This window comes from Coturnix japonica, chromosome 10 (assembly GCF_001577835.2).
Source record: "Coturnix japonica isolate 7356 chromosome 10, Coturnix japonica 2.1, whole genome shotgun sequence".
NCBI lineage: Eukaryota > Metazoa > Chordata > Aves > Galliformes > Phasianidae > Coturnix > Coturnix japonica.
Window position 1 is genome coordinate 10,064,358 of NC_029525.1, and position 22,365 is coordinate 10,086,722.

The 22,365-nt window shown below is 40.6% G+C and overlaps 1 protein-coding gene across 2 annotated transcripts in view; it reads right to left on the minus strand.

Annotated features, from left to right (window-relative positions):
* BNC1 (basonuclin 1) overlaps window positions 1-22,365 on the minus strand; it is a 69,800-nt gene that overhangs the window by 17,479 nt on the left and 29,956 nt on the right. The window contains exon 1 of one of the 2 annotated variants that reach the window (XM_015873026.2): window positions 2,492-2,892. The exons of the other annotated variant lie outside the window; for it this stretch is intronic. Coding sequence (XP_015728512.1) covers window positions 2,492-2,500 — 9 coding nt within the window. The 5' untranslated portion in view covers window positions 2,501-2,892. Of the gene's footprint in view, window positions 1-2,491; window positions 2,893-22,365 lie in introns of those variants that run through there. 2 annotated transcript variants of the gene reach the window in all.

Here is a 22,365-nt window from a genome sequence, read left to right on the forward strand (position 1 = left end):
GCAGTTTGACAGAACAATTTTTAAAATCAATCAATCAAAACTCTTATAGTAAGTGTGACCATAAGTGAGTTTTCCATAACGTGGGATACCTTTTGCTTGGTCACTTTTGTTAAAATAAGCTTTGACCAAATAAGCTGCTGAAAACTCTGAAGTTTGATTCAAACAGAAATTCAGAATAATACTGATTATTTTAAAAAAAACTAATGATAAAAATCCAAACTTATTAGCATTACATGGGTAACTGTAAGAATGTTGTAAGAATGGAACACATAACATTCCATCCTTGAAAGTCAGTATTTTTCCAATCTCATTACATTCTTCAGTGTATTTTGTTCTAATCATCAGAACAAAGAAAAGCAACATGCGCTGTTGTTAGCAGTTAAAAACAATGCAAGTCCTACTTTGCAGCACAACCTGCAGCAGGGCTGCCCACCTCACATTCCCTGAGCAGAGAACTGAGCCACAATTCCAGCGTTTTAAAACCAAAGCAGAGAAACAGAGCCTCTCGTCTAACATATTTTCCAGCAAACTGCAGTAAACAGAACTGTATTTTCAAAAAAAAGGTTAAAAATAGAAACCTATGATCTTTTCCCACCTAGAATCGTATCCTTACAATTAAAGACTATTAGCTGGCATCCCTTTTAACCGTCAAACTCAGACAGTGGCAGTTCTATAGCCACAAAGAGAAGCAGTAAATGAGAAGAACATGTTACTACACTGCATTTGAGAAAGTTTGGCTCCAAGCTATGCACTGATTAATATCAGATCTCCTTCTTTACTTGCCTCTTGACAATCTTGTCACATCTGGCTGACAAATCCTTACAAGCTTATCCAAACCAAGGCAGCCCAGATCATGCTCCGGGAGTAGCTTGGAGGAAGCGGCAACACCAGCCATGCACTGATGTGCCATCATGAAACTAATGAAGCTGACTTCACTTGCAGACTGCAGGAACACGAAGAAACACAACATGCCTCAAGGTTTTTGCAACATAGCGCAGAGTTAGCTCACCAAAGATAAGGCAAACAATCAGCTCGCGAGGTTCAAGAAGCCAAGTAGTTATGTGAATTACAGAAATTTATATATAAATTGCTCCAACAACAATCTCAATTAAACGAGCACACCGAAGTCCAGCTTCCGATCGGATGTGAAAATTGATTGCTGACTGCCCTTAAAGCAATGATTTGTTTTGAATTGAAACAAAACCAGTTCATTTCATTTGCTCTCCCCCACATCCACAAAATCTCAGAGTTGCCTGGTTCTCCAGATAATTCAAAAAACAAATACAGATATATGTTAAAAAAACAATAAAATAAGAAGAATAAAAGAACAAGGCAGGAAAAAAAAAAAAAAAAAGGAATAGGGCCACTTTTATGCTCAGGATTTTACAGAAGGACAAACCACAGTCTGTATATATCAGCAGCCTTCCCTTGGGTTAGCGCTGTGCCCTCTCCTCATTTCTAAACCAAGGATTACACGCAGGACTTGTAGTATTCGGGCAATTAATAAACCAGAAAGTAAAATGCCTCTCGGCCCTCCTTGCTCGAGGGAAGCCAACAGGACCTTTGTCGGTAGGATCAGAACAAGGCCACAGTNAACACACCTAACAGAACCTCTTTATGTCCGAGATGACAATTGAACCACCTTTATTTTTCTTTTACACGATGGAAAAAATTAAAAATTAAAAACAAATTAAATAAGCATCCTTTATTCTGATACATTTAACCTCTGAATGAGCTCAATATATATATGAAAGAAAACAACATAACAGAAGACACCCCCATACACACACACACACACACACGCTCTCCCTCTCACCCCCCTTCTGCCTCCCTGAATACAAACAGGCTGATCCTAAGAACAGAATTACCGGCCTTATTTTCTGGATGCTAAACAGTCAGCAATAAATTGTATACAAAGGGCATACATTAGGTTCCACTTTAGTGGTAATTTCTAAAGAACTTCTTACTGATATTATATTGTTGCCTGCTCTCCAGTGCATTTATACGTCATAATAATGATAATGTATCTGCTTAAAGCACTTGAGTCAGAACACATCTGAGTCACAAATCACAGATTTTACTGCTATTAACGTATATTGAGGACTTGTACAATTAAACATCGTCAAGTATTTATGATTTACATGCTACTACTTCAATTGGAAAACAATTACACAAGTGATGGCTCTGCTCATTATAAGCAGCTTGCAATTCAGCATTACTTACTGTAGGATAGGAAAGTCATACAGTTGTTTACAGAGCACAAGCAGAAAGAAAAACAGGATTTTTTTAAAATATATTTTTCTACTTTCACAGTATCTCCGAGTAATTAAAGAAACGCAGAGTGCAGCTCACTACAGCTTTCATCTCCATTGTTCATTACCCAAACAACACCATCGCAAGAATTTTTATATCTCCACAGTGCATAACCACAAGTAAAAGTTGCACGGTAAAAAACACACATTCATATATAACTGCAAAGAACTTTCCTTACCTCAGACATTCTTACTGTGCTTATGTTTCCAGAGCTATAAAACAGTTTCCCATTCCCTCAGTGAGTTGTACAAAGAAGTACTGGAAACACTCCTGTCTGTACAAGTACTAAGGCAGAACCATCACACGCCTCTTTACTCTTGTCTGACTCTGAGCACCTCAAGGTCTGATGTATGCTCGGGCTGTGCACAGGGGAGTGAAATAGGATCCTCCCCCTTGGTGTTCTCCAGACCTACAGTACGAAGTTGTGTCTGCCTCTCACCTCTGCAGCCGGCTCTCACCTCGCTGCCCCGCGGTGCCGTGCTCCGCGTGCTCCTCCAGTCGCAGGGCAGTCCCCTCACAGCTGGCTCGGAGAGGGCATGACACTCATCTTTCACAGAGATTTGATCAAAAGGAGTCACGGAGGCTTGAGGCACTCCTAATGCAGTGCGAGGAGATTCTACCTCTGCTCTGGCAGCCTAAGTAATGCATTAAATCAATGCAGCTGACCTAAGGCCTATTACAATTTTTTTTTTTTTTTTTTCTCCCCTCTCCAGGAGTGCACAACTATCTGCAAATAAGCTGAGGTGCTCACAATTAAAAATACTTCTAGTATTAGAGGGTTGTTTTGCAAATTGCTGCGGCTGATTATTTTTTCCTTCTTTTAAGCATTTGCAGATCTTAAGGGTTCATTGGGTGAGGTGTGTATTTTTTTCTCTTTATTAAAACGTTTTCCCCTATCAACCTACTTTTGAGAATTTTATTTCTTTTTATGAAGTTGAAGCCTCTTATTAACAGAGGCGCAGGCCATAAAGACAGGAGAATTACTTTCCAGTAATTGGGCCAGAATCTGTTTTCATTTATTCAGGTGTTGGGTTGCATTCATGGGTTAGAACAGGATTTTTGTCATAGTCATCTCTCACCCATTTAAAAAACAAAACAAAACTGCGATAAAAACACTTCTACCCTTCTCGCTCCTCTACCTTTGCCTCCCATATATTATTTCTTGGCACTCTCCTAACCCAGGAGGAGCTCACCACGATACGCCCAGAAATACACACGAATAAGTCATATTGGACTCAGTAGGAACCCTGTTAGGAACACACCAATAGGTTTGCTTTAGAACAGTACCTGATCAGATGAATACCTGTAATCCTGTAGGAATGGTGGCAGGAAATAAGATGGCTGTAGGGAAAAGAGCGCTAACGTAATTAATAATTGTTGGGTAATTTGTCTTCTAATCCTGTTTATTATTTGGTAGATATATGCACAATGCCTAATGAGATAACCTACTTTACATTTTATTAAATACAGAACTAAAGACACCAGAGTAACTAGAATGAGGCCACATAAAGCCAATGTGACCCCAGAATCTGGTCCCACAGAGCACGACACAAAGCCCACGCTTTCCCTGAATCCCTCGGCTTCTCCACCCTGTACCTTGCTTCTCCCACTGAGCTATTTAACAAGACTAGAGGGGGAAAAAACAAACAAAAAAAAAGAGGCATTTAATTTCATAGTACAGTGTGCCAGATTCTTCTGCCAAAGCACACTGAAGTGTGCAAGGAGCGAGCCACTGACGGCAGCTCAGTCCTCCCCAGGCATAGCTCAGGTATGGGCTGCAGGGCCACCTCTGTCAAGACAGCAGTGCAGTTATATACATGTCATTTCTGAATGGGGGAGGGAGGGTGGGTCATCAACAGCAGGACAAAGTACTGGAAATGATGGCCAGCATGCTACCTTGTGTCAAATGTTTTAAATTGTGTATTTTGTAGAGAAGACAAAACGAACTGTCCTCTCATGACGGTAACTCAAAGCCAAAGGCACACCTCGTTACTAAAATCCTATTTCATTCTTAATGAAACAAACAGCAGTGTAACCAAGGAGTCTACTTAACTGAGAATTCTACAGCAAAACTGCAACTGAAGAGCAAAGAGTGGCTTGGGATTAACTGAGCTGCCAAAAAGTCTGACTTGACTTCTGAATGATAGCCAGTTCCCAGGAAGGCCCTGTGTACCACCTACCTGCCATTTGCCTAGAAGATGATAATTCTTATTAAATTAACTAACTATCCATAGCAAACAATCTAAGATCAATTCACTTTTTTTTTCTTCTCCTTAATTAATTATCTTCTAACCATCTTTTAAGCATTATATTCATTGTTCAAGCTTTTTCAATGAATATTTTATGGGAGCACATTCCAGTATTGCTCTTTTAAAACTGTTTGCTATCACTAATAAGCAGTTTTTCAGCTTTTTACCATCTGTGTTCCTTTTAGTAAAATCCAACACTCTCTAGCATAATGTGACACATTCAAGACAACCTGTATATACTGGTTAAAGAAGAATCAGCACTCTAACAGCATTTTTGGTATTTTCAGCTGATTCATAGTCCAAGCTTGCTTGTACAGAACAAATTATCAAGATACATCTTGAAGAATGACCAAAATGGAAATCAGAGACTCCTATAACTCCTCTTCCAGTAGAGAAACTTAACAGAGAAATAGCTTCTTGTGGGGGAAAAAACACCTCAGGACAGAGCCCCTGGCTTGAGTCAAAGGCCTTGGGTTCAATCTGAGGCTCAGTGACTGAGTTGTCGTTTGATATTGTTGGGCAGGTTATTTCAATTCTTTTTTTGTTTTGGTTTGGTTTTGTTTAAATGAATTTGAGTTATAAGCTCCTTGAGGAAACGATGGCATCTGTATTCTCAGGGACATTGCCAAAGGCAAAGGAAAAGTTCCCCAGGCCTGAAATCCATGACATCCAAATGTAAACACCAAAATCACAGCACAGCAATGCAGCCCAGAGAGCTGCTTTCTCGTCCTATGTGCCCCAGCCTGTTCCTCCTTTGCCGTGTCTCAGCCTGCGTTCAGAGAGGCAGGAACGTGAGAGGACGTAGGGCAGCTTCCGAGGTGCTAAAACTGCTTCACCAAATTCCAGAGTACTCATAGTTTTCAGAAGAGCTCCCACACATGGAACTGATTACAGACAAAACGCTGCTCCTCTTACCTGATTTTATTATCTAGCATTCTTTAAGAAGTAGTATTAATCATAGGGAGTCACTACAACCAAGAGAGTGTGGTATAGCATAAAAGCACAATATCATCCTCGGGAAACTTTTTCCTGTCATGATTTGTTGGCCGATTCAAAAAAGAAAAGAAGAGTCATATTACTAAGGCCATCATAAAACAGATCAAGCTACACATTAAGAGTAAGTTTGCTCTTCATCATTGCTGCTTCCTTCTCTGTGCCAGGCAGGTGTGGAACTTGCCCAAGCACACGCCATCCATATCAATTCCTTCTACCAGTTAGCTGCAAAATGGCATTAAGCTTTGTGTGCTGCTTGCTTAGCCAAAATTCCAAACATGTAATACATGGTGACCCTCTTCCTTAAGTCAGTGCTAGCAAACACCTCAGTGTTAATTTAATGGACTGCTCACTGAGCACCCTGGAGAGATGTGCAGATTAAGCATTTCACCCCACCAAGACATGAGCTCATGGTCAGCCCCATGACCAGATGCCCATAGAGATGGGCAGCAGGTCACCTTTCTGTGAGAAAAGCCAATGGGTTCAGGGGCTGTACACTTGTCCAGAACTGAAGGGACCTCAGGGTTTGGAGAGGTAACAGGGAAAACAGTAAACAGAACTGAGGCTGTGCCAACAGGACATGAACATAGTTGTGGGTCTGGGTTCCAAATGACTTGCAAGTCCAGTAGTTCTAAAAGTTAATGAACTTTTTCATTGGAAGATGAAAATAGTTGTAAACTTTGCACACTAGGGCACAGGTTATGAGCACTAGTCTAACTGCAAATAGAGCAGCTTAAGCCATTGAAGCACTTAAACTTTCTCAAGAGGTGTGGAAGGTTCAGATTCAGCAGCACAGCTCTCATGTAAGCAACAGAGAAAGCCAGGCTGACATTGTAATGTGGTCCAAGCAGATAACTCTGAGTTACAATATCCAAAACTGTTTTCCAATAACAGTATGATCCCAGTTTAAATATTGATCTTTATCTAGCTATTTACATCCCACTTACTGTAATTAGACAAAAAGAATCTAATGAAAACATGAAGTTGATTTAATACTTCCTACATTTGCACTACAGCTTCAGCAGAAATTTTCTTATAGCTTTTCACTGAATTACTTCTCTTTGTCAGCTCAAGATGCTTAAAGCAGTATTTGAAGTAATGGTCCTGCAGGCAACCTTCCTAACAAAGCCTTCCCCCATTTCCAACAACTGTGGATTTTCATTCTCCTATTCCCATTCCTAACTCTTGCATGCTTTATTTTTTACTTGTATGTCATAAGATCACCAGAAGGGACACGCTGTCCCACTTGACTTTTTGATAGCATTAAACATACTTTAAATGTTAGACTATTCCACCCTTTTGCTTTCTATCACTTTACTTTCCTCCATTTAATTTATATTGAGCAAAAGAGACACACAATTAGCATGCACTTGATGACAAACAGATAAATACAGCATTTTCTCTCTCCTAATAAAAGCAACAGAGTTAATCCATTGCTCATATATACCATTCAGATGAGTTCATCCAATTTTCTGATAACTGGGGCTTTCTGTTGAATGCTTACAATATCATTCCAAGCCTTGACAGCATTTACGAAACCTCCAGATTATTTCTTTCCAGCATGCTCTACTTTGAATTTTTTCAACAGCTTTATCTGCTCTTCAGGTAGGTTTATTAGCTCCTTTTGGAGAGGTTTAGAATTTGGAGTCTTAATGAGTCCAAACCATGTATCCTCTCCATAAGCAGCACTTCTTCTGTACTCTGTCCAATCTCTCCAGATTTTTAATAAACACCATCTGATCCAACGCGAAGCCTCGAGCACCCAATTAACTACCAGCCGTTTGCAAACTCACTGACTGGTCCTATTTTTTGTGCCATGTCTTTTTGCCAGTTTGAAACATTAAACTAAATACATTACCCTTTCACCTGCTTACAAAGTAGATGCTTTCTATGCTTGGATTTCAATACAGTCAAAGAGAAAAAGAAAAGAATTTATGAAGAGCTTTAACAATGAAATTAGCTTCTTTAAGATGTTCTCCAAAGCAGTGGCCACAAAATCCTAACTTCAAGGAGGAAAAAAAAAAACCCACAGAAACAGGTGCTTTACATAGAGAATATTGAGACTGGAAAAACTGTTACAGAAACATGAATTGCAATGCATTGCAAGTATGTCAGGCAGATCAGTTAAAATATGCTTGCTTTGAACAGCAGACTTATTTTTCTTCTCCCGTTTCTTACCTCATGGCTGTTAGACAGAAAAATGGATATCCACTGCTTTTTTCTTTCTTAATTTCTATTTTTTTTTCTTTAAAACAATGAAGCATGCAACTTCTATCTAAAAATATGGCAAAATACCATATCAATTTGTCATAAGTGAATGTGCTATACTGACATATATTTATACATGCATGGCACATCTGCCCAGAGCTCTAGAGAGCATGATGGGCACGATGCAGTATGGATAAGATACCTAAGACAACTCTGCCCATCTACTGCACGGTCAGTCTGGTTTGGGGTGAGTTAGTACAAAGGTACTAGCAGAGGACACGAACCTGCAAACTTTCAGCCTAGATAAGAAAAGTGTCATCAAGTGAAATGCAATTTTCAAATCTTATCTAGCCGCCAAACATTAATGGGAGCTGAAGTCTTTTGGTGTCAGGAATTAAGGTGGGAGCTGTACAGGCGAAGCACTTTTGTTTCTGCACAATTTTACCAATTGCCCTCTCATCTTGTAAGCCTTGTGAGGAGTTTAAGACATTTAATTGCCAACTCTATTATTAAGGAATCTGCTTTGTCAAACTGCAGCCCCTAACAATGTTAAGTCTCTCAGAGCAAATCAGTTTTGATACTGGTGTTTCTCAGATGTGCAGCATTTAATCCTCAAATTACAACACAAGTTTGAACAGGCTGATTCTGTCTGTCACCGAGATTTAGTAATTAACAACAAAAAAAAATATTCAGCCCCCCTTCCTAGCACCAGCAGTTTATCAAAAGAACACCAGTAATTTCAGTTAAGATATAGCGATGATACAGGCAGAAGTACAATGGGGAGAATGACTTGTTTATGCTATCTGATTTAAAGTGCCTAGACAGAATTCCAGAGACTTTGTGTTGTCATAAAAGGAATAGTCAGTAACCATGTTTGTGCCCCTGGGCCAAAGGGTGTGACACTGGGCCAAAGGTGTGTCAAAGTCTGCATACAACGTCTGCCATAAAACCAGGATCAACTCATTCACAAGGCTAAAGAAAAGGAGAGTTGGCACTGTAATACTTGAAACATTAATGGCATTTTGTGTTCCCCCCACTCCCCCCCCCCCCAATAAAGATGATTGAGTCTACCAATGCAGAGGATGCTTCATCTAAAGCACTGAGCTTTGTATTTATTTTCACAGCCTCTGGCATTTTCCTTCCCCCTTTTTTCCCCCCTTGTTCTTTCATACCAGGTAGTGGTTTTCAACTGTTTAAACCATGGCATATAATAGCTGATGAGTAACATAGCAGTAATACCAGTGGTGGCAATTTTACTTTGTTTCATGGGAGTGTCAGAGTATTACAGAGATGACTAGGACATGTCTCAGTGGCAGGCTGATAAAATGAGATGAATTTTCCCTGCCTACAAGTTTTGCCAACTTTTAATCATAAACAACATACATTTTTCCAGGCAATAAAATAGAAGGCAAGCATTTCTAAAAAAAGAGTGATTGCAAAATAAAATAAAACGTTACAGATTATCTATATATCTATCTACATATTTTTTCCCCAAGCTTACAACCTACACACTGACTTGAGGTCAACAACCAGATCTGAAGTACTGTTACTACTAGGACAACCAGTATTCATTATGGGTACTTATTTACCAGCTTTTCCTCTCTGTAAAAATGTATCTTACAACTGCATACTATGGGCCAGATGTTTTTTTTTGGCTCCTCATATACCTTTTTGCATTTAAACCCCCATCTCACTGAACAGAAAGGAATTTTAAACTTCTACTTTATAATGATATTCCAAGAAGACTCCTTGAAAATGGTCCCCCACTTTCCATCCAGATGATTTCCATAAGGCTACCTATTCTATCAGCCTACTCCAAACATGCATCTAGTTTTCTTACATCCAAAATACACAACTTCTGAAGTTTACCCGGTAGTAAAAGCAGAAGGTATAGCAATGTCCTGGAGTAGCATCCGACTACCCCTTCAACCAGGATACCACATCGATACCACAATAGTTTCCAGCGAGCTGTTTTTAATGGACAGCTCCCAGGTGACATCAGACACTGCTGCTGCAGCTGCCGCAATATCATACATCCTTGATTGAACTTTGATTAATTTTCCAGACTTTCAGAGCCCATGGCAAAAAGGATCCGCAGCGGTAGCTGCAGCCATTAACTCCATCTTTTGCGATTTCTCCTTCTTCATTATGTTTGGGTCTTGATTGAACTTTGTTCCAAGTTAGTAGCTTTTGGCTATGGACGAGGGATGTAAGGCTTTAAAAACAGGAGCGCAGGAGGATAGTATGTGAAAAGCTTTCAGAGAAAGCTGTCTGGTTACTTGGTGGTAGCTTTGGATATACCTTGATGATGTGAGCGGTGTTCACAAAAAAATTCCAGTTAAAACCAGCCCAAACAACACAAGCAGCCACATTATACAGCTGTATTCCAAGTATCTTCAACATCTGAATGTGCATAGTGGATACTGCTTAATTATGCTGGACCGATTCAAAGTTTCTACATTGACATAAGGCATAAAACTACTACTCCTGGGTAAGTCAGAACTATACAGAACTTGTTTCAAATCCACAAATAATCCCAACGGCTTCAAAAGATTATTTGCAGAGCGTGCTGCTAAATGATGCAAGCAGCTCTCCCACTATTTGTCTGCTCAATATGACAACTTTGCACTGCATAGTCAGCCTACTGCTTGTTACAGTACCCGTTCCAAAAAGGGGCTTATGATCAGCTAGGACTGATCTTACACTTGTTATGAAAAACTAAGCCTGACATTACATCACTGAAAATGTTACACTGGACTTTTCCAAGTGATCCCTCAGTATTTTTATTACCTTATTCTCCCTCTCTTTTCTGGTCATAGGAAACTGGGGAAAAAAAAAAAAACCAAAACAAAACACACACAACTAAACCCACCATCTGAATGGCTTAATATTTTGCTAGTAATGTGACATCACAATACCAAGATTAATTCATAAAAGTGACAGGTTTTCCTTCTACCCTACTCTTTTTTTTCCTGTTACTGGCCAAATCTACCACTGCGATACATTCACAGCATCACTTATATCTACTTTTATTGCCAGCTATTGATATTTGCCAATGGTGGTATATAAATGGTATGCAGAAGTGGCTGTAGTGATCTGTAAAAAATTCTGCCAGAACCTACAAATGCTGTAAAAGCTCCTTTCAGAGCTTGAAAACTGAAATTAACAGATGGGAAAAAATATTAAACTATTACGGGTAATTCAAAATCCACTATGAATCAAAGATATACATGATGTTTCCACAAGATCTGACACAATGGAGCTTTGTCCTTACATGAGGCCTCTGGGCATTTCTGTGATATAAGCAATAATAGATTTGTCTCTGCGAAGCTATGAGTTATTGTGGCACTCCAGCATAGGCAACCTTTGAAATAATTGAAAACTTGGAAATAAAGGCAACCTTTTAAAAATAAAACACATGCATACATATCCGTATGCACACACACATCTATAAATAAATATAACTTTTCCTTGCTTTAACCTTTTTATTCACTGCCAAGAATAGCTGGCTGAGGCATCAGCATCTGCCAGGAGCTCTCATTTATTTTCCAGGGCTGCCTTGCCCCATTGCCCAGGCCGTCTCCGCAGCTTCCCTCCTCTCACCCCTCACCACTTCGCCTTCCTCTGAACCTGAGGACACGGAGCAGCTGCCCAGCCTGAGCTCTCGCCTTGCAGACACCCAGGCTCTGCTTACAGACACCCAGCCCCTTGCCTCCTCCTGCCAACCCCTCCCTTGCAGAGCATTCTGACAGGAGGCCGCTCACACAAAGCCAGAATCTCTCAGCTACCAGATATTTTATACACTGCACTACTAACAGTGTTTCACACTGGAAATTATTAGCTTAAACACGTCCAGATTGGAACCGAGCTCCCTGTCAGCTCCAGCTGTGTGCATCTGGGTGCTCCACCAACAGACTTTGTACATCAGATAGGGTGCCAGGTTAGACTGCTTACATGTTTGGAAACAAAAGTGCTTGTGGGAACCTCTGAATGCTGCGACAGGTAGGAGCAGCTCCAGAAACCAAGTTGCTATGAGTAAGTGTGGTGTTCTACAGAGTCCCTTACATTTAAGCTTCCAGGCTCTTGAACAAGCACAAGCCTATTATAAGGTGAGACTGGAGCTGCCCTGTTAACAAGCTGGAGGTGCTGTGCAGGTTACCAGGGCTTTCCCTCCACCAGTATACTGGTTTAAAATAATAGGGGAATAGGCATAGCTTGAAAAGTGGGAAAGAAGAAAAATGATTTGAGACCAACCACTTTTTACGAGATGCCTGGGGACTGCTTGGAGGGACGCCAGGCCATGAACAAGGTGCGAAATCGTACAATTAAAGGGACCATGGCAGGTGTAAAACAGAAGGCTCTTATGAAGCAGGGCTTTAAGTCTTAGACCTGCAGGAAGCCAACGGCCAGACCCACACAGAAGGGACTGAAGAAGTGGGCCAGGCAGGATTAGCACAAGGAAGTAACAAGCCTTCGGGTGTATTAAACACACACACACAGAGCGTGTGTGACTTTTTCACAAACCTCTTTCACTTTTACATTGTTCTGCTGCTAAAAATAAACCATACAGTGGTGGGAAGGTGTTTTATCACTTACCAACAGTGACCTCAAGCTATTGTGGAGAAGAGCTGAGCGGCCATAGCCCTGTAAGACCTAAAGGCCACCACACTGCATTAGGCTGCACTGAGGCCACCTGGGAGCTGAGATTACTCTGAATGTGTTTTTCAGAGCACCTGGCTCAGTCTCTGCTGCTGCTGAGGCCTCCATAAGCTGAAGGACTTGCTCCTTCTGCGTGGCCAGTGTCACCTGTGTTCTTTACTCCACGGGAAGCTGGATCAATCTCTCCTCAGCAACCATGAGACACTTTTATTAGTCCAGCCCCCTACCTCCTTCCAAAGCCTCAGCCTTACCATACATCTTTTGCACTATACCCTTCACCCCTCCATCTCAGTTTACCCAACAGATAAAGGGAATATTCTTTCTGAGCTGTATTCTACAAACAGGAAAGGAAGGACAGCATCCAGCTTAAATGGCTGCATATTTGGTATGATCTTTTCTCTAGAATAGAGTGCACTATCAAGAGGGAAATGCCTTTTTGGACTCTGATCACATTCATATCCTCACCAGTAAAAATCAGTTTCACTCCAAGAAAGACATTTTATACCAGATCTGTAATAAATTCCATATCTCTATGAAGCAGTTCTTTTCAAGTAAACTCAAATCATTTTCAGTAAAAAGCACCAACAGCCATATACTGAGCATCATCTCCCTTTTACAAGGTGGTAGATTTGTGTTGTATCCAAAGTTACATAATAAACCTGTGACAATCAGCCTGTCACACAGCCAGTTCTGTGGCTCTGTCCTCCTAAGAGGAGCATTTTCTCCTGATCACCATTTTAGCAAGTGACAATTGCTGTTTATAAACATTACAGAGCAGAGGTACAATCCCAGCCTTTACAAACACTTCCTCTATTGACTTAGAAAGGGACACCTTTGTTCAGAATCATCATATTACAGTGGCCAGTAAAAAGAAACAGCACAGCCTTTGCAATACAGCTATTAAAAGAATTGGCTCCTTTAGAAAGCTCTGAAAACTCATTTATAGCCTAAGAAATTGTGTATTCTGTTTATCAAGATATTTTCTGTGAACTTCAAACCACATTATCTGGATGGCATTCATTTTGAAGCATCAACCTCACAGAACGTGAAATAGATGTTTATGGGGGAGGAGGGATGCAAGCTACTTTTATATACAGAATTTATGGTGTAAAGAGGCTGTTGAAAGTCTGTTTGACAAAACAGCAGTATTTGGTGCTGTTTTACCCTGATTAGTAACTGCTCTGTGCAGCCCAGCCATTGGCAGTGGAACACTCTGCTTGTTTTACTTACCAGTGCAAGTGTTACATCGTGCCTAGCCAGTCACCATTAGAAAAACGGGCACAGTGTGCATAGGTAAACTGGTGTGATCAAGAGTATGCATCAGATACATGCTCTGATACTTCACTAGTAAATCAGCACAGTCTGAAATGAGCAAAGACTTGCACTTTGCAGACCTCAAGGTGACTAACAACTCTATCCAAGACTTGGCATTTTCAGCTTCTTACAATCTACAACAAACTGAGCACTCACTTCCTTTGCAAGTGGCTGAAAAATAAACAAGTTAATAAAGTAACAGTAACCTGGAATAAAGACAGACATTCATGGTAAAAAAGCCACTACTCATCATCTCTGGTTCTTGACCAGAAGGTTCCATACCTCTAAGGCACACCAAGGAACACAGAGGGGACACCAGGTTTGGTATCCTATGGGGTTGCTCTAAGTGGAAATGGCGTGGCTGTACACCTTCCAGAGCAGCACAGTGCTTGCGCTGATCTCGCTATCTAGATTACTTATAAATAGATGTGTTTTTTTCCCCCCTTAATTTGTTGTATTTTTAATAAATAACACTGAATAGAAGTTCAATATTCATCGAGTTACTTTCCAAATGCTACTTGTAAAATCTCTACCCTACAAATAAAACTGCACAAATGATCCAGATGTTTAATGGCACTGAACCTGCAACTAAAATACAAATGAACAAACACACAACCCTATGAAAGAAGGACCTTGCCTTTGTGCTAGCAAGATTTCACTCTCTCTCTAGGCTCCTCATACAGCAAAACTCACAAGTTTCACAGTAGAACAAGCAGATAATTAAGAGTACATCCCATTTCAGCCGCTGAGGAAAGACATCAAAAGGACATCTAAGGGATCTGCAGAGAGGCCCTGTGAGTGCAGTGTTCCAACTCAATACTCAAATCCAGCTCTGGAGAGACCAACTCCAGAAAAACATGTTCTCAATTTACAGCTGGTTCAAATCCCTGCTATTCCTGATTCTGCTGAATATGATCGACTATGATCTCATACACAAAAGTAGAAAAAAAAAAAACTCCAAGAGGAAAAAGATGGCAGTGTCAGTGATGTGCACACCTTCCCACATGAGAACTAAACTAAACCCATATGGAAACCAAACTGAGATCTATCAACTTTCACTTCTACATGGAGGAACAGTTTCCAGTTATTATTACTGAGGTTAAAGCAAGAAACAGTAATCCATTCCATTTTAAAGTTCTCTGTACTACATTCTGTGAAATTCATTCTGCTGTACAATGATCTCACATAGAAGAGTGATGAGCCACGGGTCAAGTTTTAAATGCCAGCATTTTTGTCTCTGTGGAACAATGATGTTTTTGATTTGCAAAAGATGTATTTCATCTCTATGTACAACAACACCAAAATGCTATTGGAGCAGATGTCACGTGTTTCTCTGTCCACTTCCATAGCAATGCAAGTGATTTCAGGCACTTCTTCCAGCTGCACCTGGATCACCAATGATCTATTAAGAACAGCTGAGAACAACACAAGGGTGAACTTGAAAGTGAAGCGAGACAGGATTTAGTGAACCATTAAATACATTTGTACCTATGCTCTCTTACTTTACCATCTGTAAAAGAAGCCAAGGACCTCTATCCACTGTAATCACTGAATTTCATGCTCCCATCAGCAAGAAGGCCAGAACACCAGAGTTTTAAAGTTATGAAACAACAATAACTGGCAGTGACTACAAAAGTACACTAGAAAAGGGACACAAAGTACTGAAAAAAAAATTGTATATGAAAGGAGCTACACCAGTGATGTATTTGACTTGCAGGTTTGCTTTATTTATTTGGATTTCATTTTTGGAAGTTCACTTCCTAAACTGCACACCCTTCAGCCAAAGTTCTCTTTCTTTTTATTTACATACCAGAACACACACACGCTCCCCTTTTCACATGAATGGATCTGTTCCAAAGCAGACCCCTGGGCAACTGCTTGTACCCCAGTAGTCCACTGTTTCTGTCCTCACTGCTGCATGCCAAGATGCAAGGCACGGGCACAAGCTTTGATCTGAAGTGTCACATTAACAGGCAGATAACATTCATCTCCACAGACCTAATCCTCAGCCTGAGGGATGGGCCCTTGAGAGCACTGGCAAAAGCAACAGTAGGTCACCTCTGCTGGTGCTGATTTTTGAAATGAGTGAAGCATGCAGGTTTTTGTTTATTGCTGGTGAAAGTGCAGAGTTAATGGTGGCGACTACATTGAAAAAAAATATCATTTTGTTCCTGAGAATTTGCTCTATCAAATCCTGTTATTGTACTCTTTTTATCTGTAGTAATTTCCATGGAAATAAATGGGATGCATTACTTTTAGAGCAGTCTATATACAACAACTCATCCACAGATCAGCTTGCTTACATCTGAGATGGAGACTGCACAGACTCACCTTGCTCTGGCCACCTCTCTACAAGACAAATGCAGTGCATTCCCCTTAACTGAGCTGGAGGCAGAGCAGGTGCAAAAGCACATCTGTCTTCCCCCAGAGCACACAGCCTATGTATACACCTACCAACCACCTGCACTCAGGCCCTGCACAGCCTTGTTACCTCCGGTGCCATTCACTGCACTAGGAAGTTTCTACTAAGTCCCTGGGAGTTCTAGGTTCAATTGTAAGTGATATCCTCTCCCTGAAAGCACTGTCACAGCCATTAAGGCTGCCAGGAAGCTCTTGCTGTAAGACTGAGGTAAGATCCCTTGGGACCAGCAGGCTCTCAACTAATAGTCTCAGCCTCTGAAATCCATTCCCTCTGGCAGATTCCCAAAGCCAGATGTTAATGACCTTAGGCATAATACACGATCTTTTTATTGGTGCAATTCTTGGTGCTTTTTCTGCCCCCAAGCCCCAATTCAAAAGGTAGCAATAATGTCAGAAACTTCTTAGCCTTGGACAAAGTGTCCACTTTGGTGCTGAAAGCAGCCACACAGCTCTTACAGCAGCACTGTCTGACTCACTCTGACAAGAAAAGGTCATTCTCTAAGTAGCACCCAAACAAGTATTTGAATGGCTCTACATACAGCGATATAAAACCTGACGCAAACTGAAGCTCAAATACCTTTGGGCCTATGTATTTCTGACCAAGCACTGGTTCTGCACCACTCCACACTGCCTGGAAAAGTGACACAGCAAAGGTTGGTGTGCTCCTGCCGGGGGAGCTCCTCTCCCTATAAGGTGCTGCCACAGGACTCTGCAGGATTCTGGTTAGTCACATCGCTTCTGCAGTTCAGTTGTGCATAGAGTATTTCTAATGATCTATTATTAATTGCCAAGAATTGCATTCTAGTCTTTCTTAAATTCAGAAGGGAGAGAAAATGCACTGCTCTCAGCTGTCAAGGCAGTAATTCACTGCTTAAATGAAATGAGTCAGAAGTTGCAAGAGGACTGATTTATACTAATCTGTACAATGTAGTTCATATAGGTGGAATCTGCAAATAATGAAAGAAATCCAGAGAAAGGGCATTTGATTAAGCTGGTATTGCTAAACCAGCAAATGAGCAAGTCAGTGAAATAAAGCCTTGCTGGTTTTAGTACTTCGGTGAGAAGCAAAGTCTACAAGCAAATTGGCAAGAAATTGTATTTGGAAGAGACCTAATATACTGAAGACTTAGATCTGCAAGTCATGTTCTTCACATTCTGAACTGTGTAACTTCACTGAGGTCAGTGAGACTGTGCCATTTCCCACTGACCTGGGGCTTTGTCCTGTTTATGCAAAAGAGAATGACAACATCAACTCGTTTGCAAAATAAAGACCTGGTGGAGTCCCCTGCTCAGTTAGGGCAGCATTCCAGGGCTGGATAACGAAAGGGAGGGAGGGGGGAGGAAGAAAAAAAAAAAAGAGGAGGACTGGAAACTCCACCTGGATGCTATCAGTCTTGCCCAAGTAAACAGTACTGACATTAGTGCTAGCCTGCTGAGTGGTACAGGTTAGGAAGGGTCACAAAGGCAAAATGGTGACCAAGCTTGCCTTGAGGTAGAGATGCTCTGGAATCTGTCACAAAGGGAGAGGGCTGAAAGCTCATTTTATCTAGAAGTCATTTCATTTTAGAGTTCAAAACAATTAAAGACATTGAGAGAATTGTACAAACATGGATTATAGCAAGACAGAAACAATCTCCTTTTTTGTATAAACATGCACTCGGCTACATGCATACAGTGCAATGTGTATTGTTCATGAGATAACAGTGCAGCGCACCCATAAAGTGACAAGGGAATTTATGAGAGAGAAAAAGAACAACCAACACCCCAGGAAGTTTTCCTCAGAATACTAAACAAGAACTCCAATATGACTAAGAACTTTTGTTTATGGAAAAAGTCCTTCAGAGACAAATTAATGTCCCAAGAGCTAAATGAAGTTTTTGCAGAAGCCCCTTGTATTAAGTTTTCTCTTGATATTCCTCTCATTCAGTTGCACCCAAACCTGCAAACCAGAGAAATACCTATTTGTGCACATTACTGCGCTGTGACAACTGTTTCAAGAGGAATTCTTTGACATGCCTTTAAATTCCCTTGAAACTCCTACTAGGGAAACTGAGCTACAATATCAGTGCACTTGAATTTTCCAGTTTGAGTTTTCCTTATCTTCTGTCTACAAAAGCACCCCTGAAAATACAGCTGGAAACCCCAACCCCTGAAAAAGAGTTTTACCAGTAATGCCTTTTTTTTGGTAAGAAAAGCCACATAGATCAAAACTTTTTCCTAGTATCACTTCCAATTCCCTCCCAGTGCTTTCCTCCATAGCAAGGAAACAGAACAAGGGATGAATGATACTTCCAGATGACATTAAGCAACAAGACTCAAACTGTTCACAGATTCTGACATTTGTCCAAATGTACAACCACGGTGGGAGGCTATGACTGCATCGGAAATGAAATGGTTAATAAATCTTCAAAACTGATCCTTTTCCAGGCATGTTCAAATAACACAGTAAAAAAGCCTCAACTGTAAAGTGAAGCTCTGAACTAATTTTACTTCTCATAGAGCATGCCAGGAAGTGTATTACATGCCATTGGCGAGATACCAAACCGGTGACTCTAGGGGGATGACTGAAGGAATCCTCACAATTCTACATCTTGGAAATAAATTCTGTGCTAGAAGGAAAAGCTCTGTAACACATGCCATCTGGTACCCTTTTTGCCTTCTTTTTATGAACAGGGAGCAAAGCAAGGAGGGGAAGAGCCCGTTTCCTCTTACACAGGCCAAACACAACTCGGTACCAGCAGAAGGAACAGAGCGGCTCTGCTGGAGCCTTCCTCTTCCAGCTGCATCGCTGCAGTACAGGCACTTCCACAAGTCTTAGTATCAATCTGAGCTCTCAGATTTATATTAGGAAGCCTAATATAATCACTGGGAGTGTCATCTGGCCCATTCATTGCAGGAGAATGGTGTCTAATTGCACTGCAAATGGAATGGGTTATGCTGAAGCTTCTGCACTGCATTGAACTCTGCTTTCAGCTGCTGCATCGCTTCTCCTTTGAAAGGGAATTTGTAATGTCTTGGGCAAAATTGAAACTGTGCCCATGTAGCCTTAAAACAAGTAAATAAAATTTTAATCGGAATCCATATTATTACAGAAATTCCAGATGAGAAACAACTGCTACTTCAGGATTACTGAAAGGGCATTGCAGTAATTCTTTAAGAAATGCTCACTTTAAAGCAGATGAGAAAAATTCAAACAGAAATAAAACGTTTATCCAGATACATGAAGAGCTGTCTCCCATTCATCCCCCACAGCCCCAGTGAGCTGTCCCACCTATGCTTTATCCTGCTATGAACTAAAGTGGAAATGGCCACGAGCCAAGGAGAGTTAGCCCCAAGGAAATTCCTGCCGAGTAGCAGGAGGCACTCTGGGGATGCGGCCTGAGCTGCTCTGCATTCCAGCTCTCTTCTGTGCTGTAAGGACCCAGTGGGGCTGTCTGCAGCCACCCATCTGCCTGGGCAACAGCCAGCCTGCTCTAACCTGGGCTGCAGACCCAACCACCTCAGGCGGCTGAGGATACAGACAATGAAGTGACATAAAACCCTTCCTTGCATATGAAGTATTGCACTTAGCAGTGATTTATTCGGGTCATTCATTAAACTGTTACAGGACTTGGCCAATATAAGTTAATAATATTCTTGTTCAAATCTCATGAGACAAAGAACACCTCATTTTACTTGTATAAAGCCAGGAAACCTCTAATATAATAAAAATCAATTTACATCACAAGGCCTTGCAATACAAGGGTAATGGTTTGTTCCATAATAAGGCAGTAAAAGATATTTTAAAAGCAGTGTTTATTTATATTATATAATATAATCATTGCTTCTATCATGACCGGGGTCTATTTTCCTCTCAGTGCAAATATTTAACTCCCATTAATGTTAACAAGAGGTTACCTACCATTTACTTTGGCAAAAGAATAAAACCTGTATTTTCACATTAATCTTAAGCAAACCTTCAACTTGAAAGAATCTTGAGAGAACCTTGTATTAATGCTATCTTAATTGCTCCGAAATCTGAGTTTTGGATGAAGCACATACACAGATAAAAACAACCTATGTTAAGTTTCAGTTGCACATTTTAGGATAATGGGGAATAATTGTGTGTCACCTCTCTATAAACTGCATAGCTCGCTCTGTGAGTGCACTTAAAGACGATGATAAAAATCTCTGAAGAATGCACTACTTTTCTGACAATGTTTTCTGCCCGTCCTTCAGATATTCTCACAATCAAAAACCAGAGAGATTACTTCACAACAGCTCTCACAGTTAAAACAGTGGATGGAATTCAGAGCACATTTGCAAAAGAAACAACTGTAGGGTGGCCTGTATTTACAGTTTGGGGAATCTCCTTGTTCACATCAGCATTCTTACAGGACAGTAAGGTAGCACAGATGTATAGTGCAAGTAGAAGTTGGCCCTTTTCATTTTGTGAGACTGCTTTGATCATTCCTCTCTCAAGACATTATTTTAAAACTAGAATGCAATTGACCAGTATTGCACCATATGTTCCCTATGTGTGAGCTCTGTCTTGTTCATTAATTTTTATGCCACTACCGTTGGAATTCAGCCAGTGTAATGTGGAGGCAATTAGCAATGTCAGAGTGTTCATGCCAGCATATAATGAGAGAGAAAAAGAGAGAGAGAGAAATGGGGAGATTATACTTCCTGCTACAGGCAAAGGGTCCTCCTCAGAGAGTTGTGTTTTTTTTTTGGTGTGTGTGTGTGTTTTGTTTTTGTTTTTTTAAATGTTTCTTGAAAATCGGAAGATGTAGTAAAACCAGACAGGTGGCAAGAAGTGGAAGCCTTGTTCTAGAAGTCAGATTTACTCACTTCTAAAACATCTCGTGTAGCTCAATACATTCCCCCATTTTCAGAGGATGAAACAAAAGACACTTTGCATCCTGGTGACCTCATCTTTTACAGGTGCTGTGCTCTGGTTTTAAGTCTGCATCAGTGTGCTCTGTTTCAGGCTACAAAAGTGTATACTAGAATATAAACATACATTAAATAATGCATAATCCAATGAAATAGTATTTACTGACCAAACCTGTGATTTGTTTTCATGAGGAAAATAAGAACTGCTGCCAATCTTTGCCTTTTGAGGTCTAAGGTATTTGCCATTCTTGTTGCTGTTTGTGTGCTTTGAATTTTAAAGACAAGAAAGTAAGACACATGCTCGAGGTTCCAAGCAGTACTGGAGACCTCACTACAGCATCCACCTCTTCCCATTTTAAGTGTAAGTGTACATCCATCCACCCACCCTTTCCCCTCCTGTGAGGAACTGGTCCAACTTCAGAATATAATTTCCTCCTTATCTCAGGAAGAGAATGCACCAAGCATAAAGGCTACAGAAAATGTACAGTATTAGAAAACCTGTGCTTGTGAATCCAAACAGTGCAGCTCCACTAGAACTACATTTTCTTGCCTAACATTATTACAGACTTCTTCCATGAGGTAGAATGTTAAACCAAAGCCCTGTATATACAGAAAAAACTTCACATTTCAAAACTCTATAGTAAAGGTCTATATGGAATAGCTGTGTGTATGTTTACAAGGTAGATAACTCAAAAACCAAGCAACAGAGGAATGGCTCAAACCAACAAATCCAAGGCCATATTCTGCTGTGCTTCTCTCCACTTCAGACTGTAAGCAGTTCAGACCCAAGCTTGGGTTTCACAGCCCATTAAGGAGATAGAGAACTCTGAAGTTCACTGGGGACACAATTTTCTGTTCTATAGCATTTAATGGATTAATTATCTATTTGCCTGAAAAGTCATTAAGCAACTCTGCACTAGTAACACAGTAAGTTATTAAGAGATACCTCCCTTTGCAGTCATTTAAGTACAACTTACAGTAGCATGGTGCTGCTTGTGGGTTAGTGGCAGACCTTCACCTCTGAAAGCTTGGCAAATACATAAAGGAAGTTTAGCTAATCCATCCTAATTCCTAATGGATATTTACTTTCTTCATAAAAATAAATAAATAATCAATCAGGATTTGGCCAGTTTCATTGCAAGCGATCATCTGTAAAGGATCCCATTCAGAGGGTTGCACAGTCAGTGCTGCGCTGAACTACTGCAACAGCTGATCCAAAGCCCTCTGAGGACTAAGTCCTACCCTACTCTGCAAGAGAAATGCATGCACTTGGGCAGCAGGACCTGCCTAGGATCTTGCTACTGCCATTTGTTTTTAATTTTAAATCACA